Below are 24,727 nucleotides of genomic sequence, written 5' to 3' on the forward strand. Positions count from 1 at the left end.
AATGTTGTGACAATGCAGTGGGCTCTGTATAGCTCCGCTTTGACACACACACACACACACAACCAATAGGAGTAGACAGTGGACATAATGGACAGTAATGTCCTATTGACAATCCCTCAGCATTGTCTCATGCTTTTCCTTCCAAATGTGTCTTATGACCAACAAAATAGCAACGTAAACAGACTCTAGTGGTAAACATAGACATCTTTATTTAGATATTAATGTGAGTGTTTATGGCAATCAAATTAACATAACTTAAAGCTATTTACTATGGGGCAGGAAAGAATGGTAGCCTACTCATTCGTTCAATATAAAATAAAAACGACTCATTCAATTAAAAGACAACCAAATTCTCAATTTCATCTCATGTATTAAGGGACATACAACATTGTCAGTTATACAGTCTTCATACAGATATTCAGTAGGTTATGGCAGTAAATTGCAAAGACAGTACATGAATTAAAAAAAATGTTTAAAAAAATAAAGACCGTGTTAAGGTTTATCCTGTTTTACTGTAAGATAACATAACTTTAGTCTACAGAACACCATGGTAAAGCATTTTCCTTGTCACCTTTAGAGAATGACAGAATATACATCAGTATCTGAACAGAGATAGAAGAAGAACCATACACTTATTTGGGAATCATCAATTATCATGGACAGCAGTGTGTATCATGAATTCATCTACACTGAAGGAAGAGAAAAACCTATATACTCTTTCGATATACTGCATGGTTCATACGGTATTTCTACCAATAACAATGTTATTGTAATTTACAACAATTGTGTATTTGTAAAACACAGTCTTCAGCTTACCATGAAAAAAATGAAGATACATTGTCTCCTTACAACTTTATAAACATCATGAACCTTTAAACAAGTATGAAAAAAAATACTTTTAAAACTATGAAGAAATAGCATAGCAGAGTCCGTATGTCAATCCATTCCCCATTCAGCATACATTCATTTAGTAGTCTATGGCTAATCAAAAATCTCTTATTTTCATTTTAAACATAACTTACATGAGCTATATTCATTCTTCCATAAACTCTCATTGTTTACACTCAATACACTTAGTGGGGGCTGAGTAGACTTCTTTATGATGAAATGAATTTTAAAAAAATGATACATCTCTAATTTGTTTAAAATGTACGCATAAATAGTAGCCTCCCCATTGAAAAATGGTTACGTCATAATGAAAAAATAAATATGGCAAAAAATGTAGCACTTCTTTCCCCAACTAGTGTCCCTGTGCCTCATTCCTACAACTACTACAGACAGAATACAGTGTCTAGAGAAGGTCTACAGACAGAATACAGTGCCTAGAGAAGGTCTACAGACAGAATACAGTGCCTAGAGAAGGTCTACAGACAGAATACAGTGCCTAGAGAAGGTCTACAGACAGAATACAGTGCCTAGAGAAGGTCAACACACCCCAAATATTACAAAAATAAACTAATAATCATTTTGCCTTCCTACCGATGTACACAACCTAATCCACATTTTCAGTTAAATAAATTACAGAAAATGTTCAAAATGCCTTTTTTAAAAAAAAACTAAGTCTTTATTGTGTATGACTTCACACCCCAGAGTTAATACTTGGTGGAAACACTGTTGGCAGCCATTACAGCTGTTAATAATTTGGAATGAAATTCAAACTCTCGACAACTCTTAGGGAAATATATATCCATCGTTTTTGTCAAAATTGCAGAAAATTTGTCAAAAGAGCAGTAAATGATTATATAATAACTCATGTTATAGGTATGCTTGTCAACGGCAGGGACTGGGGAGTTTGTCATGATCAAAAATAAATATGAAAGGAGCAAAGCCCAGGTAAGAAGTTAGAGAAAACCCTGCCTCAGTCTTCCGCAAACCTAACCCTGGGATAGATGTTTTTGCGGAACAATTACACAAATGTTAATGCCGAAGACTCCAAAATGTTTTCCAAGAGGTGTTGAGTGTTCCTCAGTAGTCCACTCTCAGTCCTGACTAACTTTGCTTGAAAATCAGAGACACGGTTCGAATATTGGTGTCCATTAATGATTCCCAACCAAATGTAATGAGCTTGAGCAATTTTGCCAAAACAATGGATAAATGTTGCCCTAATAGTACAACAAATGATTCCCAGCTGTAATGGCTGCCAAAGGTGCTTCCACCCAGTATTAACTCTGGGGTGTTGTATAATTTATCTTTCAGTCTGAAAATGTGAAGTAGGTTGTGTAGGTCAGTGTAGGTCAGTAGAAAAAATACATTTATTCCCTCTGTAGATTACATTTTAAGGCAACAAACTTTGAAGACTCTGCAAAGGGTGTGTAGACTTTCACTAGCGACTGTATATATATTTATTTTAAAAACAATCTGAACGCAAAAGAGTGAGGAAGGTAGCCTGGATTTTATTATGTTTCAGCACTGCCCATAATCATTGTCACTTCCATTTACAATGGAGCTGGCTACAATGGAGCTGGCTTACAATGGAGCTGGCTACAACGGAGGTGGCTACAACGGAGCTAGTAACAACGGCGCTGGCTCCAACGGAGCTGGCTACAATGGAGCTAGCTACAACGGAGCTGGCTACAACGGTGCTAGTTACAACGGAGCTAGCTACAATGGTGCTGGCTACAACGGAGCTAGTAACAACGGCGCTGGCTACAACGGAGCTGGCTACAATGGAGCTGGCTCGGGTACAATGGAGCTAGCTACAATGGAGCTGGTTTGCTGAAGCGGAGTAGAATCCATGCTTTGTGGACATCTTGTTGGACTGTAATTCTGGAGTGTTGGTGGTGCTTTATCATTCCTCTGTCTGGATGAGCTCTGGTTATTAGACGTTGGGTGCTGATCTGTCGTTGGTCACTGTAGGTCTCAGTTTGACAGTGGCAAAGGGATTCCCACCTCTGGAAAATATCATGAAAAAAAACATTGTCATATGTGAATTCATTATTATTTCCCATCAAAATCATGTGAGAGGTTATATTGTTATAACAGAGTTATTATAAAACTTACCCCAGAAAGGGAACCTTTCCAACCTCATTGGGTAGAGAGATCTATTAACAAAAAGAAAGATAAACACTTTAGCCATGATACATGCTGTGTATATTTACTACATGCTGCATTATCCCCATGCAGCTGTCAGTGTTGTATCACTCCTCAGTGAAGAACTCTGGGACGTATTGAGACGGAGAGTGCCATGACCTCATGCTGGGTGACAGGAATCTAGAATGTCTAGAAAAGGCCAGCACACAGCACACCTCTTCTCTGAGTAGATGGAAATCTTATCGAAACACCAAGCAAGTGAGTGTGATGAAAATAGTTTTAAAACAGACGGTTAACTGATTACATAGCTATGCTTGAGGTAATTTAGGATGTATAAACGTGTATCTATTGAACTAACAATTACCTGCACTCTCAGAAAGTAAGTTGTGTTCGTTTTCTATCCTTATCTGATGTTTTGAAGATCCATTCTAGCAGTGGATGAGGCTGTTATCATTCAGCAGAACAGATTGAATAGATACACCAACGGTCAGAGCAAACATAACACCTGGGTCAATTTCAGAGAATTTAGTTCTTCGTTTTTGCACTGCAAAGAAATGACCGTTGGCCTCCTCAACCTATTCCAGGACATAACCCCTGCCCTAACACAACCGCTACACTAGAGGGCAGACAGTGTCCAGGAGTGAGGGTGAATGGGCAGTGGCAGCCAGACAGTGGCTTACATCAGGGACCATTCATCTTTAAGCGACAAGCAAAGTCACCTCTCCACAATCACATGATCAAAGGGGATGGGGAGGTGGGGGGCAAAGAAGAAGTGAAGCAAGAAAGGATGGGACTTGTAGGAAGGAAAGGGTGAAAGGTGGGGAAGGGGTAGAACAGATGAGGGGGCAAGGGGGAGAAGAGGGTTGAGAAAGGCCCACTCTATTACCATAGCATCCCTAACAGCAGTGTATTTCTCTCAATGCCCTGAGGCAGCAGTTCCAGCACACAAGGGCAATCAATGAGAGGAGAGAGAGAGAGATGGAGAGAGAGAGAGAGTGCGCAAGATGGGAGAGAGAGAGAGCGATGAGAAGAGTGAGAGATGGGGAGAGCGAGAGTGAAAAAGATGGGGAGAGAAAGAGCGAGAGAGAGCGAGCGAGCGAGTGATGGGGCAAGAGAGGGCCTATAGCTCTGTACACCATGATTACTTCATTCTCAAACCAGCTGACACAGTGCAGGTTCTAATTGAAGATGTGTGGTTGAGCAAAATTTCTGTGTAGGCCTATACCCCCCTGGTCCTCTGTCCTTCCCTCCCTCTCTTCCTCCCTCCTTCATTCCTGCACAGAGACAAAACCAGGCAGGGAGCATTTTTTAAATATATTTTTATTTCTCTCTCTCAATTATCAGTGGCAGCATCAAGACATTTAGGCCTTAGGTTTCTGTCATAACAGAAATAGCTTAAAGTGTGCTTGGTGGTGGGAGTCCTTCACTAATTAGCCCACGTGAAAATACACAAATAAAATGTCTTCCACATTAGGTCAGCCAACTGTAAACCTGTGGAGAGGGTGAAGGTTTAACGTTCACCCTAAGAAGACCGTTTCCCAGCATATGGGCTAATAGACAACATCAAAATCAAAGTTGTTCAGACGTTTCAGAGACCTTGTAGGTGGTTTAACATTGAAATGAATCCAACAAACTGATTTTCACTTTAAGGTGACGTGCTGACTGTATTGTTAGGTAAGAATGTGGAAGGGATGACTGGGTTCTGACCGTGTTTTTGGGTGAGGGTGTGGAGGCGCTGACCAGGCTGACAGGGCTGTTCCCTGTCCTGTCGCTGTAGTCTGGCGGCGGCAGCAAAACAGGCTCCTCCTCTTCCTGTTCCGGAAGACTGGCCACACTCAGACGACGCACCGGTGTCCCCAAACTGTAGACATAGACAGATACACACAAATGTTAGGACTTTACCTGGCCCAAAATAAACTTGTTTCTAGACACTTCTGGAAAGCCCCCTATAGATTTGAGAGGGTAGGTGTAAACAATATCATAAGATCATCACATGACTATATGTGTCGTACCTGTTTGAGATCAGTGGTTCATTGTAAGGTCGGCAGTAAGATGAGGGAAACCAGCCCCGTCTGAAACAAACACAGACACACCAAAATATTAGCCCAATAAAACAACAATGAAGAACATCACACCTTTCATCCACTAGGTAGCCTAGTGGTTATCCTTATCCCAGTCTGCTGTTCCCACATGTTTCAAGAGGGCCACAATTGTTCCTGTTCCCAAGAAAGTTAAGGTTACTGAGCTAAATGACTATCGCCCTCCCCGTAGCACTCACTTCCGTCATCATGAAGTGCTTTAAGAGTCTAGTCAAGGACCATATCACCTCCACCCTACCCGACACCCTAGACCCACTCCAATTTGCTTACCGCCCCAATAGGTCCACAGACGACGCAATTGCAACCACACTGCACACTGCCCTAACCCATCTGAAGAGGAATACCTACGTGAGAATGCTGTTCATCGACTACAGCTCGGCATTTAACACCATAGTACGCTCCAAACTCGTCATCAAGCTCGAGACCCTGGGTCTCGACCCCACCCTGTGCAACTGGGTACTGGACTTCCTGCCGGGACGCCCCCAGGTGTTGAGGGTAGGTAACAACATCTCCACCCCGCTGATCCTCAACACTGGGGCCCCACAGGGGTGCGTTCTGAACCCTCTCCTGTACTCCCTGTTCACCCACGACTGAGTGGCCATGCATGCCTCCAACTCAATCATCAAGTTTGCAGACGACACTACAGTGGTAGACTTGATTACCAACAACGACGAGACGGCCTACAGGGAGGTGAGGGCCCTCGGAGTGTGGTGTCAGGAAAATAACCTCACACTCAACGTCAACAAAACAAAGGAGATGATCGTGGACTTCAGGAAACAGCAGAGGGAGCAGCCCCCTAGCCACATCGACGGGACAGTAGTGGAGAAGGTGGAAAGTTTTAAGTTCTTCGGCGTACACATCACGGATTAACTGAAATGGTCCACCCACACAGACAGCGTGGTGAAGAAGAAGCAACAGCGCCTCTTCAACCTCAGGAGGCTGAAGAAATTCGGATTGTCACCAAAAGCACTCAAACTTTTACAGATGCACAATCGAGAGCATCCTGTCGGGCTGTATCACCACCTGGTACGGAAACTGCTCCACCCACAACCGTAACGCTCTCCAGAGGGTAGTGAGGTCTGCACAACGCATCACCGGGGGCAAACTACCTGCCCTCCAGGACACCTACATCACCCGATGTCACAGGAAGGCCATAAAGATAATCAAGGACAAGGACAACTGTACTCTATACCATATTCTGCATCTTGCCTATGCCGTTCTGTACCATCACTCATTCATATATTTTTATGTACATATTCTTCATCCCTTTACACTTGTGTGTGTATAAGGTAAATTGTTAGGTTAGATTACTCATTGGTTATTACTGCATTATCGGAACTGGAAGCACAAGCATTTTGCTAACCATGTGTATGTGATAAATAACATTTGATTTGATTTGATTGATTTAGAGCGTTGTGCCAGTAACTGAAAGGTTGCTAGATCAAATCCCTGAGCTGACAAGGTAAAAATATGTTGTTCTGTTCCTGAACAAAGCAGTTAGCCCACTGTTTCTAGTCTGTCATTGTAAATACGAATTTGTTCTTAACTGACTTGCCTAGTTAAAAAATGAAATTCCCAAAGCTGTAATAATGTCTGTCTATGCCAAAGGGACTGGAAATTGACTTTCTTTGCTAATTTGTTTCAGAAAGAAAATGTCAGTAGGCAGTCTAACATCTCTGCTTCAAGCTTAAATCTCTCTCTTTTCTTCCCCCCCTTTATTGTCATGATGTAACTATGTACATATTTTTTGAGATGCCAAAGCTTACTTTGGAGATTTACAATATTAACATAATTAATAATCAATATTGTCAACGGGACAACAGTAACAATAACAACCAAGGGTCAACGTAACCATACATTGAACAATAACAATTAGCATAGAGGACATGTGCAGGTTGGTTGGTCTGTCAGACACTGTCCCTCATCTTATCTCGCTCTCTGGCTCTCTCTCCCTGATCTTTCACATACATATGAGCACTAATGACTTTAATGACCAGCTAGAAGAAGGGAGATACAGCCATACAGTAGACTTGCCATCAAAGCATGCACACATAATTACTAAGTTGGCTTTGAGCCATCGGTCTCTGTGGCCTTAACAAAATATAATGGGTGCGCTACATTCAGCTGGTACCAGGCTCTACCTTCACTGTATTCAGAGATGAAAGAACATAAACAAAGATGGCGTTTCAAGAAGACAAGTTGGCATTCATCCTTTTCTCCGCACACAGTCTGTGTATGAGCAGACATCACAATCACCAATGGTCTTTCAAAGGTGTGGTTTGACCAAACTACCTTTCAACAACCCCTCGCGACGCTCTCACATGTTGAATTTCTTGTTGCGTTTCCACATCAACATTCATCATTGTATGTCCCAAAAAACACAACCAGCCAAGTGAGGCTGCTTTCTTCTGGAAAATGTGAAGTCCAAGATGGACAAAGTGGGTGTTGTTGGGGCTGTGTTTCTGGACCTGTTACTGTTAACCACGAGATTCTCATCACAAAATTGTCCAAGTTCAACTTTTCCCCTGATGCCTTGAGATGGATGAAATCATACCTTGAAGGCAGAACTCAGTGTGCCAGAGTGAGCAATGAGCTGTCGCCCACTCTTAGCTATGATGTGGGCGTGCCCCAAGGGTCAATACTGGGGCCCCTCCTGTTCATTAATGATCTGCCTTCTGTCTGTACTGGGTCTGAAGTTCAAATGAATGCAGATGATACAGTGATATATGTGCATGCAAAGAGCAAACAACAAGCTGCACAAGAACTCACTACTGTAATGGTCCAGGTTACAAAGTGGCTCAGTGACTCGTGTTTGCATCTCAATGTGAAAAAAACTGTTTGCATGTTCTTCACAAAGAGGGCAACAGATGCTACTGAGCCAGATGTCTATGTGTTAAGGGAGAAGCTCCAGGTGGTATCTGATTTTAAGTACCTTGGCATCATACTCGATTCCAACCTCTCTTTTAAAAAGCATGTGAAAAAGTTAATTCAACGACCAAACTCAACCTAGCTAATTTCAGATTTATACGAAATTGTTTGACTACAGAGGTAGCAAAACTGTACTTCAAATTTATGATACTTCCCCACTTAACATAGTGCTTGACTAGTTGGGCCCAAGCTTGCTGTACAACATTAAGACCTATTCAGTCTGTCTACAAACCTGCTCTCAAAGTGCTTGATAGGAAGCCCAATAGCCATCATCACTGTTACATCCTCAGAAAGCATGAGCTCCTGAGTTGGGAAAATCTTGTGCAATACACTGACGCATGTCTTGTATTCAAGATCCTAAATGGACAGGCTCCACCTCCACTCAGTATTTTTGTTAAACAGAAAACCCAAACATATGGCAGCAAATCCATCCAAATTGTACTTTTCCCTTAAGGAATAGTACCTTTAGCAAATCCGTTATCTCTGTGAGAGCTTCCCATGTCTGGAATACACTGCCATCAGACACACACAACTGCACCACATATCACACTTTTGCAAAATGCTTGAAGACATGGCTAAAGGTCAATCAGATTTGTGAACATGGTCCCTAGCTGTGTGTTGCCGCTTCCCATGTTTTCTGTTGTCTGTAGCTTGTGAGGTGTGGAAACACTGTTGCTTTTATGAATTGTGTATTGCTGCTTTTTGTTCTATGTTGCTATGTCTGTATGCTACATCTTGCTTGTCCTATGTTGCTCTGTCTGTATGCTATGTATTGCTTGTCCTATGTTGCTATTGTCTATATTGTAATTATTTTTAATAATCTGCCCAGAGACTGCGGTTGAAAACCGGCACTTTTACTGAAACGTTGATTAATGTGCACTGTCCCTGTAAAAATAAAATAAACTCAAACTCAACATGATGGAGAGCAAAGCCACGTGTCCCTAAGAGCTCAGTTACCTTCTATCGCCTGCAGTTGTGGTAGCTAGCAAGCTTAGGGTAATAGTGTTATAACCTCTAGCACTGTGACAGATTGCATAACTTCACTGAGAGACCTTAGATCTGCGTCCAGGTCTTCTCCTGGGAAATAAGCCTTAATTAGGGTGTAATAAATCTTTGTAAAGTTGTAATAAAGTTGAACAAACTCTCAATACACAGTGACTCACTGCCAAGTCAATAAGCCTCTATAAATGTGTTATAAAACTTCATAAATCCTCATAGACCCTTAATAACCAGTAAATAGTGACTTACTGCCATGTCTTCTCCAGGCTAGAAAGCATTTATAAAGGTGTAATAATTCTTCATGAAGTGACTTACTGCCGGGTCTTCTCCAGCTCTCCGTATAGCCATCCGTCCTTCTCCTCCTTGATGAGCAGTATGATGATGTCACCATCATCAAAGGACAGGAGTGTGTCGTTGTTGCCGGCCGTGTGGGGGAAGATGGTCCTAACCCGTGGCTTCCTGCCCACGTTCAGCCCAGAACCTATCGACACTGACCGGGATAGAGACAGGCTTCCACTGTTCTCCATACTGCTCTGGCCTGGAAGGTCAAAGTTCAAGTTCAATATGTTTTATTATCAAAATGTAGAAAGACAGCAAGTACTCGCTGAAATATTTGATATTTACAATAGCAGAGTTCAAAATAATCCATGGATAAGTATATCACGGAGGAACGAGACATGGCTTATAGCTAATGATTTATAACCCTGGTCTAAATGGCCACACGGAGAAGAACTATTGCATCATTAAAGAGGGGAATTGGTTTTGCAGCATAATCTTCTGTGTAATTTAGACATTCAATAAGAGAAGACATGGAGAACAAATGCTAGATGAAGTAAGAATCGATACTTTAGCAGGATTAAAGGGTACATGCAGCACAACTTGAAGGGAATAAAGATACCATCCTGAACCTTCTTTTAAGATTTCCGTATATATTCTGTTGAGCAGACGTACTCAATAATGTCCCAGCGCACAAGATAAAATATTTCCAAACAGATTAGGATAGCCACCAAATGCTATACTGTCATCATTTTTTATCAATTTGTATAGATCAGATTACGAAAGGCAGCATACTTACATGAGTAAAGAGGTATGGGACTCGTAAAGCTAAACAGAATCTCTGTATAAATGAACAGCTACCAAAACATTCTATTTTCAAATGTTGTTATACAGAGTACAACTACACACACAATGTAACACATACTCAAACTTCAATCCAAAGACTGAAGCCTGAGGTGTGAGGCTGCAGTAGTACCTGAGTTGTGGTCTGAGGAGGCGTGGGGGACGTCCTGGTTGAACATATTAGCCAGTGGACTGATCTGGGCCTTCAGCTGGGGGGCTGGTGGAGGAACCATTGAGTCCCTGTTGTTCTGAGGACAGAGAAAACATCAAATATGAAAGTCACAGTAGATGCAATGCATCTAGAATAGCAAATACCATTCATTTGTGACTCGTTTCAGGAAACTAGGTGCATGTCGCGTGTCACTACTTCAAATCAAATCAAATTTTATTTGTCACATACACATGGTTAGCAGATGTTAATGCGAGTGTAGCGAAATGCTTGTGTTTCTAGTTCCGACAATGCAGTAATAACGAACAAGTAATCTAACTAACAATTCCAAAAAACTACTGTCTTATACACAGTGTAAGGGGATAAAGAATATGTACATAAGGATATATGAATGAGTGATGGTACAGAGCAGCATAGGCAAGATACAGTAGGTGATATCGAGTACAGTATATACATATGAGATGAGTATGTAAACCAAGTGGCATAGTTAAAGTGGCTAGTGATACATGTATTACATAAGGATGCAGTCGATGATATAAAGTACAGTATCTACGTATGCATATGAGATGAATAATGTAGGGTAAGTAACATTATATAAGGTAGCATTGTTTAAAGTGGCTAGTGATATATTTACATCATTTCCCATCAATTCCCATTATTAAAGTGGCTGGAGTAGAGTCAGTGTCATTGACAGTGTGTTGGCAGTAGCCACTCAATGTTAGTGGTGGCTGTTTAACAGTCTGATGGCCTTGAGATAGAAGCTGTTTTTCAGTCTCTCGGTCCCAGCTTTGATGCACCTGTACTGACCTCGCCTTCTGGATGACAGCGGGGTGAACAGGCAGTGGCTCGGGTGGTTGATGTCCTTGATGATCTTTATGGCCTTCCTGTAGCATCGGGTGGTGTAGGTGTCCTGGAGGGCAGGTAGTTTGCCCCCGGTGATGCGTTGTGCAGACCTCACTACCCTCTGGAGAGCCTTACGGTTGAGGGCGGTGCAGTTGCCATACCAGGCGGTGATACAGCCCGCCAGGATGCTCTCGATTGTGCATCTGTAGAAGTTTGTGAGTGCTTTTGGTGACAAGCCGAATTTCTTCAGCCTCCTGAGGTTGAAGAGGCGCTGCTGCGCCTTCCTCACGATGCTGTCTGTGTGAGTGGACCAATTCAGTTTGTCTGTGATGTGTATGCCGAGGAACTTAAAACTTGCTACCCTCTCCACTACTGTTCCATCGATGTGGATGGGGGGGTGTTCCCTCTGCTGTTTCCTGAAGTCCACAATCATCTCCTTAGTTTTGTTGACGTTGAGTGTGAGGTTATTTTCCTGACACCACACTCCGAGGGCCCTCACCTCCTCCCTTTAGGCCGTCTCGTCGTTGTTGGTAATCAAGCCTACCACTGTTGTGTCGTCCGCAAACTTGATGATTGAGTTGGAGGCGTGCATGGCCACGCAGTCGTGGGTGAACAGGGAGTACAGGAGAGGGCTCAGAACGCACCCTTGTGGGGCCCCAGTGTTGAGGATCAGCGGGGAGGAGATGTTGTTGCCTACCCTCACCACCTGGGGGCGGCCCGTCAGGAAGTCCAGTACCCAGTTGCACAGGGCGGGGTCGAGACCCAGGGTCTCGAGCTTGATGACGAGCTTGGAGGGTACTATGGTGTTGAATGCCGAGCTGTAGTCGATGAACAGCATTCTCACATAGGTATTCCTCTTGTCCAGATGGGTTAGGGCAGTGTGCAGTGTGGTTGAGATTGCATCGTCTGTGGACTAATTTGGGCGGTAAGCAAATTGGAGTGGGTCTAGGGTGTCAGGTAGGGTGGAGGTGATATGGTCCTTGACTAGTCTCTCAAAGCACTTCATGATGACGGATGTGAGTGCTACGGGGCAGTAGTCGTTTAGCTCAGTTACCTTAGCTTTCTTGGGAACAGGAACAATGGTGGCCCTCTTGAAGCATGTGGGAACGGCAGACTGGTATAGGGATTGATTGAATATGTCCGTAAACACACCGGCCAGCTGGTCTGCACATGCTCTGAGGGCGCGGCTGGGGATGCCGTCTGGGCCTGCAGCCTTGCGAGGGTTAACACGTTTAAATGTCTTACTCACTTCGGCTGCAGTGAAGGAGAGACCGCATGTTTTCGTTGCAGGCCGTGTCAGTGGCACTGTATTGTCCTCAAAGCGGGCAAAAAAGTTATTTAGTCTGCCTGGGAGCAAGACATCCTGGTCCGTGACTGGGCTGGGTTTCTTCCTGTAGTCCGTGATTGACTGTAGACCCTGCCACATGCCTCTTGTGTCTGAGCCGTTGAATTGAGATTCTACTTTGTCTCTGTACTGGCGCTTAGCTTGTTTGATAGCCTTGCGGAGGGAATAGCTGCACTGTTTGTATTCAGTCATGTTACCAGACACCTTGCCCTGATTAAAAGCAGTGGTTCGCGCCTTCAGTTTCACACGAATGCTGCCATCAATCCACGGTTTCTGGTTAGGGAATGTTTTAATCGTTGCTATGGGAACGACATCTTCAACGCACGTTCTAATGAACTCGCACACCGAATCAGCGTATTCGTCAATGTTGTTGTCTGACGCAATACGAAACATCTCCCAGTCCACGTGATGGAAGCAGTCTTGGAGCAGTCTACTTCCCAGAAGTAGTGTGTTTTTAAAAAAGATATCACGAAGAACTGCAAAAGTGTTGCTAATTATTTCCACTTTCTGGAAGACCAAGTTTTGAAATCAGTGGAATACCTGGTGGAAGCAGAGTATGATAGCTAAGGAGATGGAGAAAATGTGGGCATTTGATTGCAAATAACTGGAGGGAGTCGAAAAGAGAACACACAGAAGGCTGTATAAAACTCCTGTCTACGGATTACATCTTCAAACTATGGGCAACCATGGCATCCGTGACAGAGAGGGAGAAGCATTTATCCAAGTATACGGGTAAGAGAGTCTAGCTAGCTACATTTTCAGAAATTGTACGTTTTTGTCAGAAAGTCGTTTTCATTGCAAGTTAAAGCATACTGTTAGTTGGCTCGCTAGTAATAGTAATAATATTGTTTGTATCTCAGAGCCATTTGCATTGCTAGTTATAGCCTATTGTTACCTAGCTAGCAAACGTTGAACCTAGTTGGTTAGCTTTAGCTACCTGCAGATTCCTGCAGGGTAGTAACGTTATGAGTTGGGATTATGGTTCATAGTTTAGCTAGCTACATGTTTAAACAAAAGACTATACTATGCAAGTAACCATTTCACTGTGTCGATTTACACCTTCTCTATACTGTGCAATGTGACAAATAAACGTTAATTAAATTTGATATAGTGTGTATTTACCCGACGGTAATGTGAAGAGCAACATGACCGGCACCAAAGTCAAATTAGAATATAACGTTAGGCCAACGAGACAGCGTTCAAGTTCGAAAATTCTCCGGTAGATTGCCCTGCTTTTATTTGGTCACACTCACAACTGTAAGCTATTTTCTGTAATTAGCTTGCCATTAACTTAAAATAATGATCTTGTTGTGATTTTATCTTCCTGAAATAATTAATACAAATTAGCTAAAGTTAAGACGTTGTCAGCCATATGGTAACTTAACGTTAGTTAGCCAGCTGACAAGCTAGAAACGAACCAAAACATTGTTTAGAAAGTTGCTTTTAGTTGCCTGGTATGCTAGATTGACATATACTAAATAAATGTTTAAAAACGGGTGGGTTTATTGGTGTTAAAATACACCAGTTATGCTATTTTGGACCACCAGGCTGCTGATATCATGCAGCCTTTAGTTTTTGTGTTTCTACTTTTTCAAAATGAGAACAACAAGTTTGATGTCGGACAACAATAGAATGTCCATTATGTCACTGCAACAACTGTCTACAGACATGTCGATAGACGTAGTATAAATCAGTCTTTAGTCTTGAAATCATTGGTTGTTTAGTACACTACTGTACTCACTCTGTTTATCACATGGCCTCACATGTGAACCATTAAAGAGGTGGGCGGGGCTAAGGCTTAAGAGGGTGTGAACGATGCTGAATGGATGTAGACAAAGAAGAGCTCTTCTGGGTTATATCCTGACTGTTTGGCCCTGTCTGGGGGTATCATCGGATGGGGCCACAGTGTCTCCTGACCCCTCCTGTCTCAGCCTCCAGTATTTATGCTGTTGTAGTTTATGTGTCGGGGGATAGGGTCAATCTGGTATATCTGGAGTACTTCTCCTGTCTTATCCGGTGTCCTGTGTGAATTTAAGTATGTCCTCTCTAATTCTCTCTCTCTTTCTCTCTCTCGGAGGACCTGAGCCCTAGGACCATGCCTCAGGACTATGATGACTCCTTGCTGTCCCCAGTCCACCTGACCGGTCTGCTGCTCCAGTTTCAACTGTTCTGCCTGCGGCTATGGAACCCTGACCTGTTCACCGGACATGCTACCTGTCCCAGACCTGCTGTTTTCAACTCTCTAGAGACAGCAGGAGTGGTAGAGATACTCTCAATGATTGGCTATGAAAAGCCAATTGACATTTACTTTTGAGGTGCTGACTTTTTGCATCCTCGACAACTAATGTGATTATTATTATTTGACCATGCTGGTCATTTATGAACATTTGAACATCTTGGCCATGTTCTGTTATAATCTCCACCCCGGCACAGCCAGAAGAGGACTGGCCACCCCTCATAGCCTGGTTCCTCTCTAGGTTTCTTCCTAGGTTTTGACCTTTCTAGGGAGTTTTTCCTAGCCACCGTGCTTCTACACCTGCATTGCTTGCTGTTTGGAGTTTTAGGCTGGGTTTCTGTACAGCACTTTGAGATATCAGCTGATGTTAGAAGGGCTATGTAAATCAATTTGATTTGATTTGATTCTGTAGTTGTACCAAAACAAGGGCCATTTTCTCGAAAGTTTATCAACTTTCAAAGCAAAATTACTTTCCCATTGTTCCTCAACTGTGGTGTAATGATATACACCTTTCTAGCTCGGAATCTCTACTTTTATCCAATGTAAAAAACACCATTTCAAATTTTGCTACACAAGACTTGTCCAGGTCGGTCACATTTATGAGAAGAGGCAAGTCTTGAAACCAAGCAAAGAGGTGAATGATTATATGTTGTCCTTCTCTTGTAATAGTATTGTAACAACAATGTAATAACTGCCATAATGTCACTGTCTGACATCCCACTCACCCTGTTGTAGCGTTCGACGAGAGGCGAGGCTTCTGGGGTCCCAGACATGGGGGTGCGGAGCCCCTCTAGCATGGTCAATACTGTGTCGGGGACCTTGGTGGCATCTTTGCATTTATCCTGCCAGCTGGGCAGCTTCACTGCCAGCAGCTCTTTGGCCTACAGGGCAGATAGATACAAACAGGTTATAAAGGAATAATAAGGCTTTATAAAGCATTCATAACCAGCAGTGTTGGGGGATGGAGTAAAGTCACATCTGACTTTTTCAAACAGGGTAACATTACTACAGTTACTTTGTCAAACAATGTGTGCGTTACTTTCAGAATCATATCTCTACTGGGTATGTGTTTCCATGATCTGATATCCACTTGTTTCCTCATTTAGTAGTTGAGCAAGCGGAGAAAGGCTGTTTGGGGAAATGTCATGACACCTGCTGTCCATAGAAAGGTATAGAGGGTGCACCTCTGATTTCGCTACACTTGCAATAACATCTGCTAATCATGTGTATGTGACCAATAAAATTTGATTTGATCTCTATGGGTCCGTATACAGTCGTGGCCAAAAGTTTTGAGAATGACACAAATATTGATTTCCGCAATGTTTGCTGCTTTAGATATTTTTGTCAGATGTTAATATGGAATACTGAAGTATAATTACAAGCATTTCATAAGTGTCAAAGGCTTTAATTGACAATTACATTAAGTTGATGCAAAGAGTCAATATTTGCAGTGTTGACCCTTCTTTTTCAAGACCTCTGCAATCCTCCCTGGCATGCTGTCAATTAACTTCCGGGCCACATCCTGACTGATGGCAGCCCATTCTTGTATAATCAATGCTTGGAGTTTGTCAGAATTTGTAGGTTTTTGTTTGTCCACCCGCCTCTTGAGGATTGACCACAAGTTCTCAATGGGATTAAGGTCTGGGGAGTTTCCTGGCCATGGACACAAAATATTGCTGTTATGTTCCCCAAGCCACTTTTGCCTTATGGCAAGGTGCTCCATCATGCTGGAAAAGGCCTTGTTCGTCACCAAACTGTTCCTGGATGGCTGGGAGAAGTTGCTCTCGGAGGATGTGTTGGTACCTTTCTTTATTCATGGCTGTAATCTTAGGCAAAATTGTGAGTGAGCCCACTGCCTTGGCTGAGAAGCAACCCCACACATGAATGGTCTCAGGACCCTTTACTGTTGGCATGACACAGGACTGATGGTAGAGCTCACCTGGTCTTCTCCAGACTAGCTTTTTTCCGGATGCCTCAAACAATCGGAAAGGGGTGTCACACCCTGACCTTAGATATCTCTGTTTTTCTATATATTTTGGTTAGGTCAGGGTGTGACGAGGGTGGGTACTCGAGTTTTTGTATGTCTAGGGTTTTTGTATGTCTATGTTGGCATGATATGGTTCCCAATCAGAGACAGCTGTTTATCGTTGTCTCTGATTGGGGATCATATTTAGGTAGCCATTCTCCTCATTTGTGTTGTGGGATCTTGTCTATGTATAGTTGCCTTAGTGCACATCAGTAGCGTCACGTTTCGTTTGGCTGTTTGTTGTTTTGTTCAGTGAGTTTCGATTTATAAAAATTATGTGGAACTCTACTCACACTGCGCCTGGGTCTGATCCTTACGACGAACATGACAAGGGGATTAATCAGAGAAAATGACTTTAGCCCAGTCTTCAGCAGTCCAATCCCTGTACCTTTTGCAGAATATCAGTCTGTCCCTGATGTTTTTCCTGGAGAGAAGTGGCTTCTTTGCTGCCCTTCTTGACACCAGGCCATCCCCCAAAAGTCTTCGCCTCACTGTGCGTGCAGATGCACTCACACCTGCCTGCTGCCATTCCTGAGCAAGCTCTGTATTGATGGTGCCCCGATCCTGCAGCTGAATCAACTTTAGGAGACGGTCCTGGTGCTTGCTGTACTTTCTTGGGCGCCCTGAAGCCTTCTTCACAACAATTGAACCGCTAACTTTGAAGTTCTTGATGATTCGATAAATGGTTGATGTAGGTGCAATCTTACTGGCAGCAATATCTTTGCCTGTGAAGCCCTTTTTCTGTTAAGCAATGATGACGGCACGTGTTCCCTTGCAGTTAACTATGATTGACTGTCACGGCCGTCGAAAGAACTGCACCAAGGTGCAGCATGGTAAGCGTACATATTCCTTTATTAGAATGAAAAGACGCCGAACAAAACAATCAACACTACAAAACAAACTGTGAAGCTAGAGGCTATGTGCCATAAACAAAGTCAACCATCCACAAAGACAGGTGGGAAAAAGGGCTGCCTAAGTATGGTTCCCAATCAGAGACAACAATAGACAGCTGTCCCTGATTGAGAACCATACCCGGCCAAAACAAAGAAATACAAAACATAGAAAAATTAACATAGAATGCCCACCCAAATCACACAGAGACATAAAAAGCTCTCTACGGTCAGGGTGTGACAGTACCCCCCCCCCCCCCCCCCCAACCTATAGGGGAGGGTCTGGGTGGGCATCTCTCCTCGGTGGAGGCTCTGGTGCGGGATGTAGACCCTGCTCCACCGCTGGCTCACCCCGCTTTGGTGACGCCTCTGGTGTTTGGACCCTCGCTGCCGACCCCGGACAGGGAAACCTTGCTGCGGGCCCCGGACTAAGGACTCTCGCTGCGGGCCCCGGCCTGGGCACCCTCACTGCGGGCCCTGGACTGGGGACCCTCACTGCGGGCCCTGAACTGGGGACCCTCGTTGCGGGCCCCGGACTGGGCACCCTCGTTGCGGAGGCTCAATCGGGAAGTCGCTGGAGGCTCCGGGCTGAATGACGTCGCTGGAGGCTCCGGACTGGAGACCGTCGCTGGAGGCTCCGGACTGGAGACCGTCGCTGGAGGCTCCGGACTGGAGACCGTCGCTGGAGGCTCCGGACTGGAGACCGTCGCTGGAGGCTCCGGACTGGAGACCGTCGCTGGAGGCCTGGTCCATGGAGGAGGCACAGGATGAACCAGGCTGGGGAGACCTATTCGAGGCCTGGTCCTTGGAGGAGGCACAGGTCGAACTGGGCTGTGGGGGAGCACTGGAGATCTGGTGCTTGACACTTGCACCTCTCCTCTTGGCTGAATGCCCTTTTTAGCCCGGCACGGCCGGAGCGCAGTCATAGGATGCACTGAGCAGTCACAGCGCACCGGAGACACAGTGCGCAGAGCCGGCGCAGGATACCCTGGGCCGAAACGGCGCACCGGAGGCCAAGCGTGCTGAGCTGAAACAATCTGCCCTGGCTGGATGCCCACTCTAGCGTGGCACTTGCGGAGAGCTGGCATATAGCGCACTGGGCCATGAGAGCGCACTGGAGACACTGTGCGCATTACCGCATAACATGGTGCCTGACCAGTACCACGCTCCTTATGGTAAGCATGGGGAGTTGGCTCAGGTCCATAGCCTGACTCCGCCAATCTCCCCGTGTGCCCCCGCCACATTTTTTGGGGGGCTGCCTCTCGTGCCTGCCTCGATGACTTGCCTCCACATATCGACTTCGCTCCTCCTTCGCTGCCTTTATTTCCTCCTTTGGATGGCGATATTCCCCAGCCTTTGCCCAGGGTCCATCACCGTCCAGGATTTCCTCCCAAGTCCATGAGTCCAAAAAACGCTGCTCCTCCTTACCACGCTGCTTGGTCCATTGGTGGTGGGTAGTTCTGTCACGGCTGTTGAAAGAACTGGACCAAGGTGCAGTGTGGTGAGCGTACATATTCCTTTATTTATATAAACACTACAAAACAAACCGTGAAGCTAAAGGCTATGTGCCATAAACAAAGTCAACCATCCAGAAAGACAGGTGGGAAAAAGGCCTGCTTAGTATGGTTCCCAATCAGAGACAACGATAGACAGCTGTCCCTGATTGAGAACCGTACCCGGCCAAAACAAAAAAATACAAAACATAGAAAAATGAACATAGAATGCCCACCTAAATCACACCCTGACCAAACCAAAATAGAGACATAAAAAGCTCTCTAAGGTCTGGGCGTGACATTGACAGAGGAAGAACAATGATTCCAAGCACCACCCTCCTTTTGAAGCTTCCAGTCTGTTATTCAAACTCAATCAGCATGACAGAGTGATCTCCATCCTTGTCCTCGTCAACACTCACGCCTGTGTTAACGAGAGAATCATTGACATGATGTCAGCTGGTCCTTTTGTGGCAGGGCTGAAATGCAGTGTAAATGTTTTTTGGGGATTCAGTTCATTTGCATGGCAAAGAGGGACTTTGCAATTAATTGCAATTCATCTGATCACTCTTCATAACATTCTGGAGTATATGCAAATTGACAGCATACAAACTGAGGGAGCAGACTTTGTGAAAATTAATATTTGTGTCATTCTCAAAACTTTTGGCCACAACTGTACTTGTGGTTTATAACCAGAACTGGCGGCTTGAAAGAAAGATTTTGAATGAAAAGATAGGAAAGCTGTACCGATGTAAGCCTACTCTATATATAGCTAATCAAGCAGCCCATATATAGCGCAGCACTTGAAGTCTAGCACAGGAAAGCAGTGCCACAGATTTAAGGAGAAACTAGTGATCAAACCTGAGTTAGTAAATAGCCTATCTTTGGTAAAGCACACGCTGCTTGCCTTGCTCCCTCAACATTCAAACAAACAGCGAGATTTAGAGATGTTTTTCATGAAAGAACACAAAGTAATATCGTAAAGTAACATGTTACTTGTGTTAAATATAACAAGTGATATGTAATGTATTACTTTCCCAAGTAACTAATCCCAACACCGGTAACTATTGAGTTATATGGCCAGGTTAGGAGGAGCAGGGGTTGCAGTGCTGAACAACACATAGAATCAAATCAAATCAAATCAAATTTATTTATATAGCCCTTCGTACATCAGCTGATATCTCAAAGTGCTGTACAGAAACCCAGCCTAAAACCCCAAACAGCAAGCAATGCAGGTGGAGAAGCACGGTGGCTAGGAAAAACTCCCTAGAAAGGCCAATACCTAGGAAGAAACCTAGAGAGGAACCAGGCTATGTGGGGTGGCCAGTCCTCTTCTGGCTGTGCCGGGTGGAGATTATAACAGAACATGGTCAAGATGTTCAATGTTCATAAATGACCAGCATGGTCGAATAATAATAAGGCAGAACAGTTGAAACTAGAGCAGCAGCACAGTCAGGTGGAAGTTGAAACTGGAGCAGCAGCATGGCCAGGTAGACTGGGGACAGCAAGGAGTCATCATGTCAGGTAGTCCTGGGGCATGGTCCTAGGGCTCAGGTCAGTTGAAACTGGAACAGCAGCATGGCCAGGTGGACTGGGGACAGCAAGGAGTCATCATGTCAGGTAGTCCTGGGGCATGGTCCTAGGGCTCAGGTCCTCCGAGAGAGAGAAAGAAAGAGAGAAGGAGAGAATTAGAGAACGCACACTTAGATTCACACAGGACACCGAATAGGACAGGAGAAGTACTCCAGATATAACAAACTGACCCCAGCCCCCCGACACATAAACTACTGCAGCATAAATACTGGAGGCTGAGACAGGAGGGGTCAGGAGACACTGTGGCCCCATCCGAGGACACCCCCGGACAGGGCCAAACAGGAAGGATATAACCCCACCCACTTTGCCAAAGCACAGCCCCCACACCACTAGAGGGATATCTTCAACCACCAACTTACCATCCTGAGACAAGGCTGAGTATAGCCCACAAAGATCTCCGCCACGGCACAACCCAAGGGGGCGGGGGGGCGCCAACCCAGACAGGATGACCACAACAGTGAATCAACCCACTCAGGTGACGCACCCCCTCCAGGGACGGCATGAGAGAGCCCCAGCAAGCCAGTGACTCAGCCCCTGTAATAGGGTTAGAGGCAGAGAATCCCAGTGGAAAGAGGGGAACCGGCCAGGCAGAGACAGCAAGGGCGGTTCGTTGCTCCAGAGCCTTTCCGTTCACCTTCCCACTCCTGGGCCAGACTACACTCAATCATATGACCCACTGAAGAGATGAGTCTTCAGTAAAGACTTAAAGGTTGAGACCGAGTTTGCGTCTCTGACATGGGTAGGCAGACCGTTCCATAAAAATGGAGCTCTATAGGAGAAAGCCCTGCCTCCAGCTGTTTGCTTAGAAATTCTAGGGACAATTAGGAGGCCTGCGTCTTGTGACCGTAGCGTACGTATAGGTATGTACGGCAGGACCAAATCAGAGAGATAGGTAGGAGCAAGCCCATGTAATGCTTTGTAGGTTAGCAGTAAAACCTTGAAATCAGCCCTTGCTTTGACAGGAAGCCAGTGTAGAGAGGCTAGCACTGGAGTAATATGATCAAATTTTTTGGTTCTAGTCAGGATTCTAGCAGCCGTATTTAGCACTAACTGAAGTTTATTTAGTGCTTTATCCGGGTAGCCGGAAAATAGAGCATTGCAGTAGTCTAACCTAGAAGTGACAAAAGCATGGATTAATTTTTCTGCATCATTTTTGGACAGAAAGTTTCTGATTTTTGCAATGTTACGTAGATGGAAAAAAGCTGTCCTCGAAATGGTCTTGATATGTTCTTCAAAAGAGAGATCAGGGTCCAGAGTAACGCCGAGGTCCTTCACAGTTTTATTTGAGACGACTGTACAACCATTAAGATTAATTGTCAGATTCAACAGAAGATCTCTTTGTTTCTTGGGACCTAGAACAAGCATCTCTGTTTTGTCCGAGTTTAATAGTAGAAAGTTTGCAGCCATCCACTTCCTTATGTCTGAAACACATGCTTCTAGCGAGGGCAATTTTGGGGCTTCACCATGTTTCATTGAAATGTACAGCTGTGTGTCATCCGCATAGCAGTGAAAGTTTACATTATGTTTTCGAATAACATCCCCAAGAGGTAAAATATATAGTGAAAACAATAGTGGTCCTAAAACGGAACCTTGAGGAACACCGAAATTTACAGTTGATTTGTCAGAGGACAAACCATTCACAGAGACAAACTGATATCTTTCCGACAGATAAGATCTAAACCAGGCCAGAACATGTCCGTGTAGACCAATTTGGGTTTCCAATCTCTCCAAAAGAATGTGGTGATCGATGGTATCAAAAGCAGCACTAAGGTCTAGGAGCACGAGGACAGATGCAGAGCCTCGGTCCGATGCCATTAAAATGTCATTTACCACCTTCACAAGTGCCGTCTCAGTGCTATGATGGGGTCTAAAACCAGACTGAAGCATTTCGTATACATTGTTTGTCTTCAGGAAGGCAGTGAGTTGCTGCGCAACAGCCTTCTCTAAAATTTTTGAGAGGAATGGAAGATTCGATATAGGCCGATAGTTTTTTATATTTTCTGGGTCAAGGTTTGGCTTTTTCAAGAGAGGCTTTATTACTGCCACTTTTAGTGAGTTTGGTACACATCCAGTGGATAGAGAGCCGTTTATTATGTTCAACATAGGAGGGCCAAGCACAGGAAGCAGCTCTTTCAGTAGTTTAGTTGGAATAGGGTCCAGTATGCAGCTTGAAGGTTTAGAGGCCATGATTATTTTCATCATTGTGTCAAGAGATATAGTACTAAAACACTTGAGCGTCTCTCTTGATCCTAGGTCCTGGCAGAGTTGTGCAGACTCAGGACAACTGAGGTTTGGAGGAATACGCAGGTTTAAAGAGGAGTCCGTAATTTGCTTTCTAATAATCATAATCTTTTCCTCAAAGAAGTTCATGAATTTATCACTGCTAAAGTGAAAGTCATCCTCTCTTGGGGAATGCTGCTTTTTAGTTAGCTTTGCGACAGTATTAAAAAGGAATTTCGGATTGTTCTTATTTTCCTCAATTAAGTTAGAAAAATAGGATGATCGAGCAGCAGTAAGGGCTCTACGGTACTGCACGGTACCGTCCTTCCAAGCTAGTCGGAAGACTTCCAGTTTGGTGTGGCGCCATTTCCGTTCCAATTTTCTGGAAGCTTGCTTCAGAGCTCGGGTATTTTCTGTGTACCAGGGAGCTAGTTTCTTATGAGACATTTTTTTTGTTTTTAGGGGTGCAACTGCATCTAGGGTATTGCGCAAGGTTAGATTGAGATCCTCAGTTAGGTGGTTAACTGATTTTTGTCCTCTGGCGTCCTTGGGTAGGCAGAGGGAGTCTGGAAGGGCATCAAGGAATCTTTGTGTTGTCTGTGAATTTATAGCACGACTTTTGATGTTCCTTGGTTGGGGTCTAAGCAGATTATTTGTTGCAATTGCAAACGTAATAAAATGGTGGTCCGATAGTCCAGGATTATGAGGAAAAACATTAAGATCCACCACATTTATTCCATGGGACAAAACTAGGTCCAGCGTATGACTGTGACAGTGAGTGGGTCCAGAGACATGTTGGACAAAACCCACTGAGTCGATGATGGCTCTGAAAGCCTTTTGGAGTGGGTCTGTGGACTTTTCCATGTGAATATTAAAGTCACCAAAGATTAGAATATTATCTGCTATGACTACAAGGTCCGATAGGAATTCAGGGATCTCAGTGAGAAACGCTGTATATGGCCCAGGAGGCCTGTAAACAGTAGCTATAAAAAGTGATTGAGTAGGCTGCATAGATTTCATGACTAGAAGCTCAAAAGACGAAAATGTCATTTTTTTTTTTGTAAATTGAAATTTGCTATCGTAAATGTTAGCAACACCTCCGCCTTTGCGGGATGCACGGGGGATATGGTCACTAGTGTAGCCAGGAGGTGAGGCCTCATTTAAAACAGTAAATTCATCAGGCTTAAGCCATGTTTCAGTCAGGCCAATCACATCAAGATTATGATCAGTGATTAGTTCATTGACTATAATTGCCTTTGAAGTAAGGGATCTAACATTAAGTAGCCCTATTTTGAGATGTGAGGTATCATGATCTCTTTCAGTAATGACAGGAATGGAGGTGGTCTTTATCCTAGTGAGATTGCTAAGGCGAACACCGCCATGTTTAGTTTTGCCCAACCTAGGTCGAGGCACAGACACGGTCTCAATGGTGATAGCTGAGCTGACTACACTGACTGTGCTAATGGCAGACTCCACTATGCTGGCAGGCTGGCTAACAGCCTGCTGCCTGGCCTGCACCCTATTTCATTGTGGAGCTAGAGGAGTTAGAGCCCTGTCTATGTTGGTAGATAAGATGAGAGCACCCCTCCAGCTAGGATGGAGTCCGTCACTCCTCAGCAGGTCAGGCTTGGTCCTGTTTGTGGGTGAGTCCCAGAAAGAGGGCCAATTATCTACAAATTCTAACTTTTGGGAGGGGCAGAAAACAGTTTTCAACCAGCGATTGAGTTGTGAGACTCTGCT

General features: G+C 44.3%; 1 protein-coding gene across 2 annotated transcripts in view; it reads right to left on the reverse strand.

Moving 5' to 3' along the window:
• Positions 1-184: 184 nt before the first annotated feature.
• LOC109899166 (brain-specific angiogenesis inhibitor 1-associated protein 2-like protein 1) overlaps positions 185-24,727 on the reverse strand; it is a 71,524-nt gene continuing 46,981 nt past the window's right edge. The window contains exons 8-14 of one of the 2 annotated variants that reach the window (XM_031835279.1): positions 15,494-15,649; positions 10,309-10,423; positions 9,372-9,594; positions 5,043-5,102; positions 4,738-4,891; positions 3,001-3,041; positions 185-2,891 (exon numbers count right to left, since the gene is read on the reverse strand). In XM_031835279.1, coding sequence (XP_031691139.1) covers positions 2,819-2,891; positions 3,001-3,041; positions 4,738-4,891; positions 5,043-5,102; positions 9,372-9,594; positions 10,309-10,423; positions 15,494-15,649 — 822 coding nt within the window. In that variant the 3' untranslated portion in view covers positions 185-2,818. The other variant, XM_031835280.1, reaches the window with a different exon arrangement.

This window comes from Oncorhynchus kisutch, linkage group LG11 (genome assembly GCF_002021735.2).
Source record: "Oncorhynchus kisutch isolate 150728-3 linkage group LG11, Okis_V2, whole genome shotgun sequence".
NCBI classification, from domain to species: Eukaryota; Metazoa; Chordata; class Actinopteri; order Salmoniformes; family Salmonidae; genus Oncorhynchus; species Oncorhynchus kisutch.